This window comes from Choloepus didactylus, chromosome 3, assembly GCF_015220235.1.
Source record: "Choloepus didactylus isolate mChoDid1 chromosome 3, mChoDid1.pri, whole genome shotgun sequence".
In the NCBI taxonomy this organism is placed as follows: Eukaryota; Metazoa; Chordata; class Mammalia; order Pilosa; family Megalonychidae; genus Choloepus; species Choloepus didactylus.
Window position 1 is genome coordinate 164,091,758 of NC_051309.1, and position 21,317 is coordinate 164,113,074.

Here is a 21,317-nt window from a genome sequence, read left to right on the forward strand (position 1 = left end):
AGTTAAAAATCAGAGAAGCAGTTGTCAATTGGGTTCTGTAAGTTCAATAATATGTTAAAGTTAGGAAGACAGATATTTACAGACATCAAGATATAGATGATGGGTAAAAGCATGAGAGCAGAGGCAATCTCTCAAAAGGAATGTGTAAATCAAGAAAAGCAGGCCTTTTTTTTCCTAACATAAAAAAATCCTCTTAAAAATGTCCAGGTTGCAAATGACACATTTTTTTTAAACCATGTGTAAAACAAAGAGAAAAAAAAAGTTATTTGTGCCTCTTTAAAAGTAACATTTCCTACCATAAGACTATTAAAATGAATGATAGAAAATGTATTTTTTGACATTAGAGAATATAGAGAAGTTATTAGCACTGGGAGTCTGAAGCCAGACCACTTAGGTCAAATCCCCACTTCATACACTGCTGACCTTGGCAAGTTACTTAGTATCTCTGTGCTTCAGTCTCTATCTGTTAAATGGAGATTATAATAGTATTTATCTCATAAACTCACCGGGAGTTTTAGAAAATACAAGAAATGATCAAAACGTCTGAAATATAAGAAGCAGTCGATAAAAGTTACTGAAGAAAAAAATCAGACTGCAAAGCAGTACGCATATTTGATTCTCTTTCATATTAAAAAAAATGAGAGCTAAATTTATTGAGCACCTATTCTATATAAGGAACCCTTAGTAGAGTATCTCATTTAATCATCACAACAACCTTCTGAGGTAGTTGAGAAACTAAGACTAAATAGATTAAGGTCATATAGCCATTAAGTGACAGAGCAGTGATTCAAACCAAGTTCTGTCTGACAAAAGAACCCGAGCTCTGAAGGTTAATATTACTCAAAATGTAAACCTGTGTAGCAAAGGATATGAAAGGAGGAGTTAATAGTGCATTTTTCAAGGTTTCCTTAAAAAGAATGTATTGCTTTGTAATTAGGGGAAAAAAATGAGAGCACTTTTATTACATTCTAACCTATGGATTTCTTTCTGAATCCTGAAACAATTAGAACATAACTGTTTTCTATAGTAGCTATTCATTATACACAAAAGTTAATTTTAAGCATGCATCATCAAACTCATTCATAAAAACTCACAAGTTTATTTTGATCCATGACCCAAGGACTCAAACGCTCTCAAGGTACAGCCAGTTACATATAAATCCTTCTCTCTACCCTACCAAGTATAATTTTAAAACTGGGACTATGAAATATCTTACGTGACCCATTAACACAGTTTCATTAATGAATTAAAATGCTAACCAAAGTATGATTACAAAAAGCCATCATTGTGGTATTCCAAAATTTATATACAAGTTCTAAAATTTTTTCCTATTTGAAAAGTTCCTGTTTTTAAAAAAATGTTTTTACTGTAACATTTTCAAATTACTTACATCACTGGTGTTGACAAACCATGTTATCTCTCCATAGGAAGCTAGCTCGCCATTCACATAACACCGAAGCTCACTGTTCTTCCATCGGTTATAAATGTGAACTATAGTTACCATATACCACTGAGTAAGCAAAAACAATTTAAAAAAATAATGTTCACAATAATTATACCATGTTGATAATAAGTAAAAACTAAAGGATAAATTGCAATTAAACACAAAAATAAATTAAGAATCCCCTTTATTAAATTCTACAATATTTATTCAGGGGGATCTCAAAAGATGCATACTTAGCCTCTAAATTATTTTCCAAATTTTTTAAGAAAATTCAAAAATGTACCAAAATTTTGAAAGTCTACTACAAATACCCTTTTTCCCACCCACATATATTCCACAGTTGTTAACATTTTGCTATGTTTACTTTATACACATACACATGTTGTTGAGGAACCATTTGTTAACCTCTAAATTTCAAGGTATAAAAGAACAGAGTAAATTTGCACTACCAAAACGACTGCCTTTGATATTCTTGCCCTGTACTTCCCTTAAAGTCTATAAATAACTATCCAATCTTCTTACTATCCAAAATAGAGAATTCAACAACTGTCCAACCTCATTTTCTGAAACAGTATAAACATAGCTGTGACTGACCACATCCTATGCCAATAACATTAAAATAAAGAACTTTTAAGGCTAGCATAACTTGTTAACTTAACTATGAGTCAGTAAGTTCACATACCTTTTGGGGCTTGAAATCAAATTTCACACAGTGTTGAAACCCTTTTCCTTTGGACTTTATTGATGTTATAATCAAACAGCCTCCAACAAAGTGAGCAGAATAACCAAGACCTTTGCTAGTTCTGAAACTATGAAGAATGATTTTCATTTAAACTTTAAATATTTTTCTCATTTTAAAAGTAAAGTAGTAACACTGGTCAGTTACAGAAATACATACCAATACAAATATGGTTTATCCTTATCCACATTGATATTATTTACAGGATCCATTCTAAGCCAGGTATGAAATGTAAAGCCATTCTGATATGGCCATTTGGCTATAGGAGGTAATGCAATAGCCTAAATAAAAGAAATTTTGAGTTACTGACTCCTGTGAAAAACATTATGAAAATTAGACTTTACAATGCTATATATATTTCTACTACATCATATTCTTCTATGTCATGATTAAAATATCTGGAACAAGACTTTTAATAACTGCCAAATTTTCCCAAATAAAAAGTAATGACATTAATTTAATTAAATAAAAGAAATATTCAGTGTGACCTGCTGGACACACTCGACTTGTCTGCTTCATTTCTTAGAATGAAACTATCTAAAGAGATTCCAAATAAAAGAGAGGTAGTGATATAAAATTGGAAATTTGTTGCTGAAATGTAAGTCTTAGAATAGAAAAGGATGGACCTGAAAGGAAAGAAAAAGGTAGGGGAAAAACCTTGATATATGCTTCATATTTTAACCATAAATGTCAAACTGAAGAGAATTAGTTCATAACACTTAGTTCTGAATAGCATTCAAAAGTCACTATACAAATGGCTTTACCACTTGGTTTAAAATTTCTACTCAAAAAATCAAACTACTTAATAGAAAGGCCCCAGAACAGCCCAAACAATCTTGACAAAAAGAACAAAGTTGGGGGATTTGCACATCCGATTCCAAAACTTACTATAGAGATAGAGCAATCAAGGCATTGTGGTACTGCCATAAGAACAGACATAAAGATCAATGGAATAAATCTGAGACCAAAACTAAATACTTACATTTATGGTAAACTGATTTCCAACATGAGTGCCAAGAAAATTAAATGGAGGAAGACTTATTTTTTGATAAATGGTGCTGGGAAAACGATCTCTACATGCAAAAGAATGAAATTGATCCATTCCTTATACCGTACACAAGAATTAACTCCAAATAAATCAGAGGCCTAAATGTAAGACCTAAAACTATAAAATCTGATAAGAAAACAAAGGAGTAAATCTTGGTGACCTTGGATTAGGGAAAGCCCTCTTAGACACAACACCTAAAGCATAAGCAACAAAAGAAAAAATAAATCAGACTTCATTAAAATTTAAAAGTTTTGTGCTTTAAAGGATATCATCAAAAAAGTGAAAAGACAAGAACAGAGTGACAGAAAATATTTGCAAATAATATATCTAAAAAAGAGACTTGTATACAGAATATATAAAGAACTCTTACAACTCAATAATAAAAACACAAATAACCCCATTAAAAAATGGGCAAAGGATAGAATAGACATTTCACCAAGATTTTAAAAAAAAAAAAGGTCAAAAGGTGAAGGAAACGATGTAACATCATTAGTCACTAGAGAAATGCAAATCAAACCACAATGAAATCCTACTTCACACACACTAGGATAACTATAATCAAAACACCAGATGTGGAGGGTGTGGAGAAATTGAAACGCTCATACAATGCTAGTGGGATTTTCAAATGACACAGCCACTTGGGAAAACAAATTGACAGTTTCTCAAAACTTTAAACATGGAAAATGGCAGAGTTAAACAGTTTAGGACTCAATCACCCAACAAGAAGCTTTGAAAAACCAGTAAGAACTTGAGGAAACATCTTTCTCAAGTAACAGAAAACAATTAAAGGGTTGTAGTAACAGGGCAAGTGCGGAATCAAGAACAAGCCTTTTTTTCACCCTTGTGTCACCCTGGCTGGCCACGCCCCAAAAGAAGCCAGCATGAGCTCCCAGTGCAGAGCCCTGGTCCCAGTTAGAGAAGGAGCAGAGTGGCCTGCTTATGCCAGGAGCATGCATGTCTGGCCCTATCTATTGTGGCCCGAAGGATTCACTATCCCAGAATTTGCCCTGCATGTAGAAAGCAACACAGAAAACTCTTCTACAGAACACTGTGGGAAAGCAGTCAAGTCATACTTTATAGAGTAAGGGAATACTTGCTGTAGGACATACAGTGAAGGGCCTAGAAATGTGAGGAAACTCTTTCTCAGGGAAAAAGGGACATTTGTAACCTTGTAAAAGGGGATTTCCTGGGGACACAAGCACATGCCCTAGACTAGACCCAAGCCCAGAAAGGATTAGGAAGGCCCAAATGCTTTGGCCTGCACCTATTCTCATGCAACCCATTGCATGGATAAGCCCTGAAGGAGAGAATTTGAGCAGGTCAATCTACAGAGACTGGGAAAGATGTTTTCTTTTTTTTTCCTCCTTCTTTTTTGTTAGCTTCAGACAGTAAAGGAAAACTCAGACGTAACACTAGTTGGATATAAGCTTAAGGAACAGATGTCACAGAGTCTAAATTCCAACAACATATTAAAACATCAGAATGACCAGGTTTCTAATAAAGGTTACAAAACACGCAAACAGGCAACAATGCCCCAGGCAAAGGAGAAGATTAAAGCATAAGAAACCATCACCTAGGAGAGCCAGACCTGGGATACACCAGGCAACAATTTTCAAAAAATGGTCCTAAATATGTCAAAGAGCTAAAGGAAAATATGGAAAAAGAACTAAAGGAAATCAAGAAAACGACAGATGAACACAAAGAGAATATCAATAGAGAGATGGAAATCACGAAAAGGAACCAAAAAGAACTGAAGACCACAAGAACAGATATTTACAATTGCCCAGAGGGTTTCAACAGCAGATTAAGCTGGAAGAAAGAACAAAGAATCAGTGAACTTGAAGATAAGATAGTTGAAATAATCCAGTGTGAGAGGTACAAAGAACAAAGCAGGCATACAGATATATAGGCTGTGGGAATCCCAGAAGGAGAAGAAAGAGGAAAGGGGGCAGACAGAATATTCAAAGAAATAAAGGCTGAAAACTTCCTAAATTAAAGAAAGACATGAATATACACATCCAAGGCACTAAAAGACCTCCAAACAGGATAAACCCAAATACATCCATACCACAAATTATAATCAAACTGGAGAATGCCAGAGATAAAGAGGGAATTCTGAAAACTTCAAGAAAGCAATGTGCCACATAAAAGAGAGCAACAATTAGATTAAGTAATGATTTCTCATCGGAAACCACGGAGGCAAGAGGGCAGTGGAATGAAACATTTAAAGTACTAACAGGAAAAAATCACCAACCAAGAAGAAATCTGTATCTGGTAAAACTGTCTTTCAAAAATGAGGGTGAGATATACTGAAGGCGGGGCAAGATGGAAGACTGGTGAGCTGTATGTTTTAGTTACTCCTCCAGGAAAGTAGGTAGAAAGCCAGGAACTGCGTGGACTGGACACCACAGAGCAATCTGTCTTTGGGCCTACTTCATACAACACTCATGAAAATGTCGAACTGCTGAGATCAGCGAAATCTAAGCCCAATACAGAAAGCTTCAAAGACTTTCAATTTGGGCACGTCAAGTCAAGAGCAGAACTAAGAGAACCCTGAGACAAAAGGCAATAATTCAGTGGCTGAGAAAATTCACTAAACACCACAACTTCCCAAGAAAACGGGGGTGTCCGCTCACAGCCACCATCCTGGTGGACAGGAAACACTCCTGCCCATCGCCAGCCCCATAGCCCAGAGCTGCACCAGACAACCCAGTGTGATGGAAGGGCTTCAAATAACAGGCACACACCACAAAACTGGGCGTGGACATTAGCCTTCCCTGCAACCTCAGCTGATTGTCCCAGAGTTGGGAAGGTGGAGCAGTGTGAATTAACAAAGCCCCATTCAGCCATCATTTGAGCAGACTGGGAGCCTCCCTACACAGCCCAGCAGCCCAGAACTGCCCTGAGGGGACGGCACTCACCTGTGACATAGCACAGTCATCCCTCAACAGAGGACCCGGGGTGCACAGCCTGGAAGAGGGGCCCACTTGCAAGTCTCAGGAGCCATACGCCAATACCAAGGACTTGTGGGTCAGCGGGAGAGACAAACTGTGGCAGGACTGAACTGAAGGATTAGACTATTGCAGCAGCTTTAAAAATCTAGGATCACCAGGGAGATTTGATTGTTAGGGCCACCCCCCCCTCCCCGACTGCCAGAAACACGCCCCACATACAGGGCAGGCAACACCAACTACACACGCAAGCTTGGTACACCAATTGGGCCCCACAAGACTCACTCCCCCACTCACCAAAAAGGCTAAGCAGGGGAGAACTGGCTTGTGGAGAACAGGTGGCTCGTGGACGCCACCTGCTGGTTAGTTAGAGAAAGTGTACTCCACGAAGCTGTAGATCTGATAAATTAGAGATAAGGACTTCAATAGGTCTACAAACCCTAAAAGAACCCCATCAAGTTCAGCAAATGCCACGAGGCCAAAAACAACAGAAAATTATAAAGCATATGAAAAAACCAGACGATATGGATAACCCAAGCCCAAGCACCCAAATCAAAAGACCAGAAGAGACACAGCACCTAGAGCACCTACTCAAAGAACTAAAGATGAACAATGAGACCATAGTACGGGATATGAAGGAAATCAAGAAGACTCTAGAAGAGCATAAAGAAGACATTGCAAGACTAAATAAAAAAATGGATGATCTTATGGAAATTAAAGAAACTGTTGACCAAATTAAAAACATTCTGGACACTCATAGTACAAGACTAGAGGAAGTTGAACAACGAATCAGTGACCTGGAAGATGACAGAATGGAAAATGAAAGCATAAAAGAAAGAATGGGGAAAAAAATTGAAAAAATCGAAATGGACCTCAGGGATATGATAGATAATATGAAACGTCCAAATATAAGACTCATTGGTGTCCCAGAAGGGGAAGAAAAGGGTAAAGGTCTAGGAAGAGTATTCAAAGATATTGTTGGGGAAAACTTCCCAAATCTTCTAAACAACATAAATACACAAATCATAAATGCTCAGCGAACTCCAAATAGAATAAATCCAAATAAACCCACTCCAAGACATATACTGATCACACTGTCAAACACAGAAGAGAAGGAGCAAGTTCTGAAAGCAGCAAGAGAAAAGCAATTCACCACATTCAAAGGAAACAGCATAAGACTAAGTAGTGACTACTCAGCAGCCACCATGGAGGCGAGAAGGCAGTGGCACGATATATTTAAAATTCTGAGTGAGAAAAATTTCCAGCCAAGAATACTTTATCCAGCAAAGCTCTCCTTCAAATTTGAGGGAGAGCTTAAATTTTTCACAGACAAACAAATGCTGAGAGAATTTGCTAACAAGAGACCTGCCCTACTGGAGATACTAAAGGGAGCCCTACAGACAGAGAAACAAAGACAGGACACAGAGACTTGGAGAAAGGTTCAGTACTAAAGAGATTCGGTATGGGTACAATAAAGGATATTAATAGAGAAAGGGGAAAAATATGGCAAACATAAACCAAAGGATAAGATGGCCTATTCAAGAAATGCCTTCACGGTTATAACGTTGAATATAAATGGATTAAACTCCCCAATTAAAAGATATAGATTCGCAGAATGGATCAAAAAAAATGAACCATCAATATGTTGCATACAAGAGACTCATCTTAGACATAGGGACACAAAGAAACTGAAAGTGAAAGGATGGAAAAAAATATTTCATGCCAGCTACAGCCAAAAGAAAGCAGGTGTAGCAATATTAATCTCAGATAAAATAGACTTCAAATGCAGGGATGTTTTGAGAGACAAAGAAGGCCACTACATACTAATAAAAGGGGCAATTCAGCAAGAAGAAATAACAATCGTAAATGTCTATGCACCCAATCAAGGTGCCACAAAATACATGAGAGAAACACTGGCAAAACTAAAGGAAGCAATTGATGTTTCCACAATAATTGTGGGAGACTTCAACACATCACTCTCTCCTATAGATAGATCAACCAGACAGAAGACCAATAAGGAAATTGAAAACCTAAACAATCTGATCAATGAATTAGATTTAACAGACATATACAGGACATTACATCCCAAATCACCAGGATACACATACTTTTCTAGTGCTCACGGAACTTTCTCCAGAATAGATCATATGCTGGGACATAAAACAAGCCTCAATAAATTTAAAAAGATTGAAATTATTCAAAGCACATTCTCTGACCACAATGGAATACAATTAGAAGTCAATAACCATCAGAGACTTAGAAAATTCACAAATACCTGGAGGTTAAACAACACACTCCTAAACAATCAGTGGGTTAAAGAAGAAATAGCAAGAGAAATTGCTAAATATATAGAGACGAACGAAAATGAGAACACAACATACCAAAACCTATGGGATGCAGCAAAAGCAGTGCTAAGGGGGAAATTTATAGCACTAAACGCATATATTAAAAAGGAAGAAAGAGCCAAAATCAAAGAACTAATGGATCAACTGAAGAAGCTAGAAAATGAATAGCAAACCAATCCTAAACCAAGTACAAGAAAAGAAATAACAAGGATTAAAGCAGAAATAAATGACATAGAGAACAAAAAAACAATACAGAGGATAAATATCACCAAAAGTTGGTTCTTTGAGAAGATCAACAAGATTGACAAGCCCCTAGCTAGACTGACAAAATCAAAAAGAGAGAAGACCCATATAAACAAAATAATGAATGAAAAAGGTGACATAACTGCAGATCCTGAAGAAATTAAAAAAATTATAAGAGGATATTATGAACAACTGTATGGCGATAAACTGGACAATGTAGAAGAAATGGACAATTTCCTGGAAACATATGAACAACCTAGACTGACCAGAGAAGAAATAGAAGACCTCAACCAACCCATCACAAGCAAAGAGATCCAATCAGCCATCAAAAATCTTCCCACAAATAAATGCCCAGGGCCAGATGGCTTCACAGGGGAATTCTACCAAACTTTCCAGAAAGAACTGACACCAATCTTACTCAAACTCTTTCAAAACATTGAAGAAAATGGAACACTACCTAACTCATTTTATGAAGCTAACATCAATCTAATACCAAAACCAGGCAAAGATGCTACAAAAAAGGAAAACTACCGGCCAATCTCCCTAATGAATATAGATGCAAAAATCCTCAACAAAATACTTGCAATTCGAATCCAAAGACACATTAAAAAAATCATACACCATGACCAAGTGGGGTTCATTCCAGGCATGCAAGGATGGTTCAACATAAGAAAAACAATCAATGTATTACAACACATTAAAAACTCAAAAGGGAAAAATCAATTGATCATGTCAATAGATGCTGAAAAAGCATTTGACAAAATCCAACATCCCTTTTTGATAAAAACACTTCAAAAGGTAGGAATTGAAGGAAACTTCCTCAACATGATAAAGAGCATATATGAAAAACCCACAGCCAGCATAGTACTCAATGGTGAGAGACTGAAAGCCTTCCCTCTAAGATCAGGAACAAGACAAGGATGCCCGCTGTCACCACTGTTATTCAACATTGTGCTGGAAGTGCTAGCCAGGGCAATCCGGCAAGACAAAGAAATAAAAGGCACCCAAATTGGAAAAGAAGAAGTAAAACTGTCATTGTTTGCAGACGATATGATCTTATATCTAGAAAACCCTGAGAAATAGACGATACAGCTACTAGAGCTAATAAACAAATTTAGCAAAGTAGCGAGATACAAGATTAATGCACATAAGTCAGTAATGTTTCTATATGCTAGAAATGAACAAACTGAAGAGACACTCAAGAAAAAGATACCATTTTCAATAGCAACTAAAAAAATCAAGTACCTAGGAATCAACTTAACCAAAGATGTAAAAGACCTATACAAAGAAAACTACATAACTCTACTAAAAGAAAAAGAAGGGGACCTTAAAAGATGGAAAAATATTCCATGTTCATGGATAGGAAGGCTAAATGTCATTAAGATGTAAATTCTATCCAAACTCATCTACAGATTCAATGCAATCCCAATCAAAATTCCAACAACCTACTCTGCAGACTTGGAAAACCTAGTTATCAAATTTATTTGGAAAGGGAAGATGCCTCGAATTGCTAAAGACACTCTAAAAAAGAAAAACAAAGTGGGAGGACTTACACTCCCTGACTTTGAAGCTTATTATAAAGCCACAGTTGCCAAAACAGCATGGTACTGGCACAAAGATAGACATATAGATCAATGGAATCGAATTGAGAATTCAGAGATAGACCCTCAGATCTATGGCCGACTGATCTTTGATAAGGCCCCCAAAGTCACTGAACCGAGCCATAATGGTCTTTTCAACAAATGGGGCTGGGAGAGTTGGATATCCATATCCAAAAGAATGAAAGAGGACCCCTACCTCACCCCCTACACAAAAATTAACTCAAAATGGACCAAAGATCTCAATATAAAAGAAAGTACCATAAAACCCCTAGAAGATAATGTACGAAAACATCTTCAAGACCTTGTATTAGGCGGCCACTTCCTAGACTTTACACCAAAAGCACAAGCAACAAAAGAGAAAATAGATAAATGGGAACTCCTCAAGCTTAGAAGTTTCTGCACCTCAAAGGAATTTCTCAAAAAGGTAAAGAGGCAGCCAACTCAATGGGAAAAAATTTTTGGAAACCATGTATCTGACAAAAGACTGATATCTTGCATATACAAAGAAATCCTACAACTCAATGACAATAGTACAGACAGCCCAATTATAAAATGGGCAAAAGATATGAAAAGACAGTTCTCTGAAGAGGAAATACAAATGGCCAAGAAACACATGAAAAAATGTTCAGCTTCACTAGCTATTAGAGAGATGCAAATTAAAACCACAATGAGATACCATCTAACACCGGTTAGAATGGCTGCCATTAAACAAACAGGAAACTACAAACGCTGGAGGGGATGTGGAGAAATTGGAACTCTTATTCACTGTTGGTGGGACTGTATAATGGTTCAGCCACTCTGGAAGTCAGTCTGGCAGTTCCTTAGAAAACTAGATATAGAGCTACCATTCGATCCGGCGATTGCACTTCTCGGTATATACCCGGAAGATCGGAAAGCAGTGACACGAACAGATATCTGCACGCCAATGTTCATAGCAGCATTATTCACAATTGCCAAGCGATGGAAACAACCCAAATGTCCTTCAACAGATGAGTGGATAAATAAAATGTGGTATATACACACGATGGAATACTACGCGTCAGTAAGAAGGAACGATCTCGTGAAACATATGACAACATGGATGAACCTTGAAGACATAATGCTGAGTGAAATAAGCCAGGCACAAAAAGAGAAATATTATATGCTACCACTAATGTGAACTTTCAAAAATGTAAAACAAATGGTTTATAATGTAGAATGTAGGGGAACTAGCAGTAGAGAGCAATTAAGGAAGGGGGAACAATAATCCAAGAAGAACAGATAAGCTTTTTAACGTTCTGGGGATGCCCAGAAATGACTATGGTCTGTTAATTTCTGATGAATATAGAAGGAACAAGTTCACAGAAAGGTTGCTATATTATGTAACTTTCTTGGGGTAAAGTAGGAACATGTTGGAAGTTAAGCAGTTATCTTAGGTTAGTTGTCTTTTTCTTACTCCCTTGTTATGGTCTCTTTGAAATGTTCTTTTATTGTATGTTTGTTTTCTTTTTAACTTTTTTTTTCATACAGTTGATTTAAAAAAGAAGGGAAAGTTAAAAAAAAAAAAGAAAGAAAGAAAAACAAGGAAAAAAAAATGATGTAGTGCCCCCTTGAGGAGCCTGTGGAGAATGCAGGGGTATTCGCCTACCCCACCCCCATGGTTGCTAACATGACCACAGACATAGGGGACTGGTGGTTTGATGGGTTGAGCCCTCTACCATAAGTTTTACCCTTGGGAAGACAGTTGCTGCAAAGGAGAGGCTAGGCCTCCCTATATTTGTGACTAAGAATCTCCTCCTGAATGCCTCTTTGTTGCTCAGATGTGGCCCTCTCTCTCTGGCTAAGCCAACTTGAAAGGTGAAATCACTGCCCTCCCCCTTACGTGGGATCAGACACCCAGGGGAGTGAATCTCCCTGGCAACATGGAATATGACTCCCGGGGAGGAATGTAGACCCGGCATCGTGGGACGGAGAACATCTTCTTGACCAAAAGGGGGATGTGAAAGGAAATGAAATAAGCTTCAGTGGCAGAGAGATTCCAAAAGGAGCCGAGAGGTCACTCTGGTGGGCACTCTTACGCACACTTTAGACAACCCTTTTTAGGTTCTAAAGAATTGGGGTAGCTGGTGGTGCATACCTGAAACTATCAAACTACAACCCAGAACCCATGAATCTCGAAGACAGATGTATAAAAATGTAGCTTATGAGGGGTGACAATGGGATTGGGAAAGCCATAAGGACCACACTCCACTTTGTCTAGTTTATGGATGGATGAGTAGAAAAATAGGGGAAGGAAACAAACAGACAAAGGTACCCAGTGTTCTTTTTTACTTCAATTGCTCTTTTTCACTCTAATTATTATTCTTGTTATTTTTGTGTGTGTGCTAATGAAGGTGTCAGGGATTGATTTAGGTGATGAATGTACAACTATGTAATGGTACTGTAAACAATCGAAAGTACGATTTGTTTTGTATGACTGCGTGGTATGTGAATATATCTCAATAAAATGATTTAAAAAAAAAAATGAGGGTGACAATATCCTTGACTCTTGAAGACAACTGTATAGCAATGTAGCTTACAAGGGGTGACAGTGTGATGGGGAAAACCTTGTGGATCACACTCCCTTCATCTAGTGTATGGATGGATGAGTAGAAAAGTGGGGACAAAAAAACTAAATGGAAAATAGAGTGGGGCAGATGGTTTGGGTGTTCTTTTTTACTTTTATTTTTTATTCCTATTTTCAGTTTTTCTGGCATAAGGACAATGTTCAAAAAATAGATTGAGATAAATGTTCAAAAAATAGATTGGGATTGAGAACATCTTCTTGACCAAAAGGGGATGCGAAATGAAATGACATGAAATGAAGTTTCACAGGCTGAGAGATTTCAAGTGGAGTCAAGAAGTCACTCTGGTGGACAGTCTTACGCACTATATAGATAACCCTCTTTTTAGGATTTAATGTATTGGAATAACTAGAAGTAAATACCTGAAACTATCAAACTCCAACCCAGTAGCCTTGACTCTTGAAGACGACTGTATAACAATGTAGATTACAATGGGTGACAGTGTGATTGTGAAAACCTTGTGGATGGATGAGTAGAAAAATGGGGACAAAAACTAAATGAAAAATAGGGTGGGATGGGGGGGAAGATTTGGGTGTTCTTTTTTGCTTTTATTTTTTATTCTTATTCTTTCTTGTGTAAGGAAAATGTTCAAAAATAGATTGGGGTGATGAATACATAAATATATGATGGTATTATGAACAGCTGATTGTACACTTTGGATGACTACATGGTATGTGAATATATCTCCATAAAACTGAATTTAATTAAAAAAAATTTCTATGCACAAGCCTACCTCTGGCTTTTTCTGATTTTCTTACCCTCATTCCCTCTTTACCCTGACATCCTCATTTATGTATGTTGTCCTCTTGTTTCCCTGATGTTGTTAAAAAGTGAACTGAATCTCTTTTGAATAAACTGGGAATGCATCCATGAAAAAAAAAAAAATTCTATTCATAGTATTCCTAGTAAGAATAAATGGACCTAAGCATTGTGCATCAATGGCAGCTAACATCATAAAAAGAGATGAAACCAGACAATATGCACTTTCTGATGAAAGAACACACTATCACAATGAAGTCATGTTGCCAAAAAAAGTCAAATCTGAATCTGAGCAAACCTCTAGGATCCAAACAGCAATTTTTAGGAAATACAGAGGACAGAGGAATATGTTAAACTGCAATATGTCAAGGCAATTAGCAAAATCCAGATTGTGGGAAACTTCTCTGACAAATAAATTGCAAGGAAAAAAAAAAAGGAGAACAAGAGATAGAGGAGGTTTTGGACTAAAAGAGATTCAAAGGGCATATTAACCAATCACAGTGTATCAACCTTATTTGGAGCCTGAATCAAAGAAATAAAGTTTTCTAAAAAGGTTAGGAGACAATTAGAAATTTGAATACTGACTGGTTATTTTACGATATTAAGTAATTATTGTTAATTTTTAGGTATAATTGTATTATGGTTACATTTTTTTAAGAGCTCTTTTCTTTTAGGAAAAGAAATTTTGCCTAAAAGAAATGTTGCCTACTGAAATATTTATTGATGAAATATTATGGTGTCTGGGATTTGCTTCAAAATAATATGGATAGGATTGAAGTGGTTGGAGGTACAGATGAAACAAACTGTGTGGTGAGTACATAGGCATTCATTATGCAATTATGCCTACTTTTATATATGTTTTAAATCTTCCATAATAAAAATTAAATATATTTTCTCATAATTAAAAAAAAAAAAAACCATACTGTTATCTTTCAACATATATTGTCAGGCTACTTAGGTCATAACAAGCAAACAAGATCTTATGAGTAAAATAAATGAATGAAAGATAAACTCAAACACAGAACACACTGAAATACCCATCAAAGAAAATTTGCTTGAAAGAGGCAGACCAATACAGTATTGAGGAGGTTAAAATGCTCCCATAAATAACATACAATGTGCTCCTATAACATTTGAAACACTACCAGACTATTTGACATTCTACCAGACTAAGTGTCTTATTTATAAACTAATTACCAGTTTATAAGTCAAAATGGCTGAGAATGTTATAAAATTGGGTAACTCACAAGTGAGGAATACCTGCAAAGCATTTCTAAGAGTTACTCTCTGCCCCCTTGAGGAGCCTGTGGAGAATGCAGGGGTATTCGCCTACCCCACCTCGATGGTTGCTAACATGACCACAGACATAGGGGACTGGTGGTTTGATGGGTTGAGCCCTCTACCATAGGTTTTACCCTTGGGAAGACAGTTGTTGCAAAGGAGAGGCTAGGCCTCCCTATAATTGTGCCTAAGAGCCTCCTCCTGGATGCCTCTTCGTTGCTCAGATGTGGCCCTCTCTCTCTAGCTAAGCCAACTTGAAACGTGAAATCACTGCCCTCCCTCTACGTGGGATCAGACACCCAGGGGAGTGAATCTCCCTGGCAACGTGGAATATGACTCCCGGGGAGGAATGTAGACCTGGCATCACGGGACGGAGAACATCTTCTTGACCAAAAGGGGGATGTGAAAGGAAATGAAATAAGCTTCAGTGGCAGAGAGATTCCAAAAGGAGCCGAGAGGTCACTCTGGTGGGCACTCTTATGCACAATTTAGACAACCCTTTTTAGGTTCTAAAGAATTGGGGTAGCTGGTGGTGGATACCTGAAACTATCAAACTACAACCCAGAACCCATGAATCTCGAAGACAATTGTATAAAAACGTAGCTTAGGAGGGGTGACAATGGGATTGGGAAAGCCATAAGGACCACACTCCCCTTTGTCTAGTTTATGGATGGATGAGTAGAAGAATAGAGGAAGGAAACAAACAAACAAACAGACAAAGGTACCCAGTGTTCTTTTTTACTTCAATTGCTCTTTTTCACTTTAATTATTATTCTTGTTATTTCTGTGTGTGTGCTAATGAAGGTGTCAGGGATTGGTTTAGGTGATGAATGTACAACTATGTAATGGTACTGTGAACAATCGAATGTACGATTTGTTTTGTATGACTGTGTGGTATGTGAATATATCTCAAAAAATATATATAATTAATTAATTAATTAATTAATTAAAAAAAAAAAGAGTTACTCTTTACCACAAGGGTAGGGAAATATAATGCTAGAGAAAGTTGTTGAGAAAGACAGAAAGTAAGGTATAAAATTACAAAATCACCAATTTAAGGATACAGAGATAAACTTACAAGACAACATGATTTATATTCTAGTTTCATTGCTGCCACAAGCCATGAGTGGGCAGCTTTCTTAATCTCTCTTTGCATCTATTTCTTCACCTCTAAAACGGTTATGAGAAACTAACATAGACAATTGTTGAAAGGATTAAGTCAACTCATGCAGAGAAACTTCTACCTAACACAGAACCTGTCAGGGATGTTTACAGATCTGTACTTTTGACAAGCAAAACAAAGGAGAAGATGAAGTGATTTCCTCATTAAGGTTTACTTACTGCAGCACTCTTTCCTGGAAAATTGAAAAATGCATCAGGACCATACTTCTGAGGAATGTGCTTTAACACAGACAGCAACTTCCCAGCGTGTGGAGGCTATGAAAATAATCAACAATATATTCACCACATTACTCACCATAAAATAAAAATACATGTTTAAATAAAGTCATGCTTTAATATATACAAAGAATAATCAAATAATGCTATTAACTAAAAACTGTAAAATAATCAAAAAAGGGTTATGTTCAACTCTAAGAAATAAGCAACAATCTCTATGCTATTTTATTTTTTGTAATACTATAGGACACATTAAGTATCCAATAAATATCAGCCAATATCATTTTATTCTTGAAACTCTTCTCCACTCTGCAGCAAGAATGGTCTTTTAAAAATACAAATTATATCAAACAACCCCTCCACCTCCCACCTTAAACACTTTTTAATGTAACAAACTCTTAATGCTTACTGTGTGCCACTGGAAAGGCACTTTAAAACCACTGAAACATTTTAACCTCATAACCACCTTATGAGGTGATACTACTTATTATCCCCATAAGATAGAGGAGCAAACCGAGGCACAGAAATATATCCAAGGAAACACATGTAGTAAATGGCAAGGTCAGGATCAGAACTCAGTCTAAATCCATGCTGTTAACCACTGTAATTTCACCTTTATGTTATGCTCCCCCTTCTGCAGCTTCCCACTGTCTTTAAAATATGGACCAAAACCCTTAAGATACTGCATGATCTGGCCATATCTACCACTTTAGCCTCATCTTGCAACTCACCCTCCCCAGCTTCTTTCTGTACTCCATTCACAACGCCTTCTCTCAGTCCTCTCATAACAGGCCTGAACACAAGCTATTCCCCCCTTGAAATTTTCTCAGTAGGCCTACTCCACCCTCCTCCAAGTAAATCTACCCACCTTTTAGGGCTCACCTCAATGATCACTTCCTTAGGGAAGTCCTCCCCTTCCCTGACATCTGAGAACCGGATCACACTTCTTCATTCCACAGTATACCTCTACTATATAGCATGTGTAAAAGCTGCAGGGTTATATTTAACTAATGCCTCTACTATATAGCATGTATAAAAGCTGTAGAGTTACATTTAACTAATGCCTAAGAGTCTCCTTCACATGTCTCCTCCAATATGTGAAACACCCAACAATTAAAATGAAAGTTTACTTACATTTATAAGGAAAAGCAAAGGACAATGGGATATGCATTATCATCCTATTTTAGAAGCTGCTCTAAGTTATCACTGATTGTTGGAAAGAATTCAGCAAACTTTTAACTAAATATTAAGTGGAAAGTAAAACTGGAAACCTTCATTTTTAAAAATTTTCAATTAAGCACACTGCTCAATTATGAAGGTGTAATAACAAGTGACTACAATCATACTGGTTTTTTTAAATCATTCCTCCAAATTTCCTTTTCTATAAACAAACCAGCAAAAGAATTCATTAAGATAAGCACTTTCCTCTATAGACTGCTGGTGGGAGTGCATATTGCAAAAGCCTTTCAGAAAACAATTTAGCAGCATATTTCAAGTGTCTTTAAAAATGTTCATACCTACTGATGCACTATTTCCATATGTAAAAATTATTAAAGAAAATAATCAGAAAGGCAGATATAGAATTTAGGCATAGGGATTTTTCACCACTCTACTATCATCATAAAAGATGAAAATAAACTGAATATTTATTTTTAAAAATAGCTAAATAAATGTAATAAATGTCTGAGCAAGGCCTCTCTCTCTTGTTTTATTAAGTTTGTTATTTTTAACCCTTATCCCCTAAACCTATTCTCATTCCCCCTCTCTCCTCATAGGCAATCATATTAACATGTTTAATCATTTTATATGTGTTCCTTCAAAAATGTGCTTTTCTGTGCTTGTATTTATAATTTAAATAAATGGTGTTGGGTTAAACATATCATTCTGTTTCTTACTGTCTATGTTTCTGCATCTCTTCATGAAATTCCATGCATTGATTCTAAATGCTATATAATCTTTTCTATATATCCAGCACATTTTACCTACCCCCTCTCCTAAGGGTGTACACCTATATTGCCAATTCCCTGCCATCAAAAACAATGCTTTAGTGGATGTCCTAATGTATATTTCCTTATGAAATTATCCAAGAATTTCTTGGACTATGCACCCAGAAACAGAAGTGCTAAGTCACTGGGTATAGGTGTAATTTATGCGACTAGGTAGTACTAGATTCCTCTTGAGGCTGGCTCCACTAGTGTTCATTTCTACTAATAGCACACAGGTTTAAATTAGCACTATCTCCCCAACTGTACTTGATACTATTCAACTTTATCTTTGATATCAATAGACACAAAGTGATACTCAATGTTGTTTTAATTTGAATGTCTCTATTAATGGTTTTGTGTTTATTTGGTTCTGGGGTTCTAAATTTGTAAATAAATATCTGTTCATGTCTTTTGGCACTTTCTTCTATATAATTTCCTATATTCACCAATATGATAAAAAAAGGTATTAATTATATATTTAGAAAAAATAAATTATTTGAATATAAAACAAAACCAAAATCAAACCAGTATACCACCTCTTCTGAACATGACATAGTAACAAGACCTGGACTTAACAACCCAACATAAAGAACTAGAAAACTGGACAAAATGAATGAAATAAAAACTGTTTTCAGATATGGAGCAAGAAGTAATAAAAGAACTCTGATCACTTAGAAAAGGGAAACAAACAAATGAGCTATATGATTATTGCAGTTTTTTACCTGAAAGCAATTTACATACCACTGCACAGAAAGGGGGAGAGCAAATAGAACTTGGAAGTCTCACTGAGCTGAGGAGACAGAGGTGAAATATGGGGAGTCCAAAGTGGCTACAAAAGGCAGAATATTGCATAGGAAGGAGGTATGTAGAGAAGAAGTTCCAGAAACCTGTATTTAGTCTTTGGCTCAATAACAAACTGTGCATGCCAATGATAAAACTCAACAAAGTGGATCCAAGACACTGAGAGCTATAAGTCAAAGAATTCCTAAAGCTAATACAGGGTCAGGAATTGTTTTGAGTCCCTATTAGGCACTATGGAGAGACCACAGTCCCACGCTAACTCTTGCTCCATGTCTGAGACTTAGGGTCATTTAGCAGAAACCTTAGAAGGACCAGGCCTGATTAGTAAAGCTAAAATAGTCCTAAAGTAACAGCTACTCTAGACTCCACCAATACAAAAAACAAAAAACAAAAACAAACAAACAAAAAAAAACAAAAACCACACCACTTTAAAACTACCAGGAAAGAATAAAGTTAGACAAAGTAACTCATATGCCTGTCAAACAGTCTAACAATCTTAAAAGGAATACAACAAAATACAGCACTCAACAACTTATAATTCATTATGTCTGCCATCACTATGTCTAAAATCACTAGCCATTAGAAGCAGGAAAATGCGATCCATAAGTAGGAACAAAATCAGTGAGTAGAAACAGAGCTAGCAGGAAAATGTGATCCGTAAGTAGGAACAAAATCCGTGAGTAGAAACAGAACTAGAAAATGACACATTATAGAACAAATAGGCAAGAACATTAAAGAGACTATTATAAATATGTCAAATGTTCTAAGGATTCGAAGGAAAATGAGGAAAGAAATTTAAAAAAATGGAAAGAACCAAATAGAAATTATAGAGATAAAAAATACATTATCTGAAATGGAAATTCAATGGCTGGGATTAACACACTGCAGAAGAAAGGATCAATTAATTTGAGAATATAACAATAAAAGCAATCCAAAGTAGAGCATAAAGAAAAAATATTTAAAAAGTGAGTAAAACTGTGGCACGATGTCCAGAGGTCTAACAAACATGTATTTGGAATCCCAGAAAGAGAGGAATGGGGAGGAAGAGGGACAAGAAAATGATACTTGAAGAAATGACCAAAATTTTCCCAAATATGATGAAGATTATAATCCCACAGATGCAATACTACTAAAGTTAAACAAAATAAATCACACTAATAAACAATCATACTGCTGAAAATCAGGATAAAACCTTAAAAACAGCCAGAGAACTAGAGTCTGATACAAAGAAGTGATATAGTCTAATCAATTTAACATAATGAATCAGAGTTTATAATCACAGTGCACAAATTTAGATATACATAATCAGAACTAGATTAAGGATCAGCCGGTTGAGCAGTTGCCATGGACATCAATCTCTAAAAAGCACTAAAATAAGGCCAGAAATGTAAAAAGGAAAATGGAGACAATAGTTATTTACCAGAACTCCTCTAAGGGACAGTTAACTAAGTGGTAGCAAGTGGTAACTATTTGATAAACTATGTGGAGTGCACAATGAGTTCACTACCATCATCACCACCACCACTCCTTGCAAAAGACCACTAAATTGCATCTAAGAAATTAACTGCAGAGAGCTTTTGTTCACCAAGTGGGTGATTCAAGTTTAAGGGCCACAGCTAAACTACTCAGATGAACAGAAAGAGAAGCTAGGTGCTGCTACCTACAAAGTCCTCTTTCTCTGCCCCTTCCTCTAAACAAATGTTGAACATATATTTAAAGAATAACAATTTGAAGAAAAACAAAATTATGAGCCTGTCTGGAACACCCAGTTCTATTAGTCCACCTTTGTGTTTAGTCATAGCTAAAGTAGCTACACAGCTCAAATTGCTATTATAACAGATCCCCTCCCCTCAATTTAACATTTACCTCATGTGTATAAATATCATTTATTTATAAAGTTACAATGTGCTTGGGGTGGGGGATATTTTCTAACACCAAAAGTAACAGATGTTGTTACCCATTGTCCTTTCTCTCCTTGAAGTTTACTGAAGAATAGCTTTAATTCCCGAACAGTCAAATTATAGCTAGCCAGCACTCCCAACATATCAACTAAAAGATCTGGAAACAAAAGAAAAGAAAATAATTAGGACAATTATATTTTTTGAGAGATTAAGATATA

The 21,317-nt window shown here is 36.4% G+C and overlaps 1 protein-coding gene across 3 annotated transcripts in view; it reads right to left on the reverse strand.

Annotated features, from left to right (window-relative positions):
- LRBA (LPS responsive beige-like anchor protein) overlaps nucleotides 1–21,317 on the reverse strand; it is a 1,009,660-nt gene that overhangs the window by 833,022 nt on the left and 155,321 nt on the right. For all 3 annotated transcript variants that reach the window (XM_037830797.1, XM_037830798.1, XM_037830799.1), the window contains 5 exons: nucleotides 21,156–21,256; nucleotides 16,356–16,451; nucleotides 2,343–2,464; nucleotides 2,127–2,253; nucleotides 1,391–1,510 (listed from right to left, as the gene is read on the reverse strand). In XM_037830797.1, coding sequence (XP_037686725.1) covers nucleotides 1,391–1,510; nucleotides 2,127–2,253; nucleotides 2,343–2,464; nucleotides 16,356–16,451; nucleotides 21,156–21,256 — 566 coding nt within the window. The remainder of the gene's footprint in view (nucleotides 1–1,390; nucleotides 1,511–2,126; nucleotides 2,254–2,342; nucleotides 2,465–16,355; nucleotides 16,452–21,155; nucleotides 21,257–21,317) is intronic.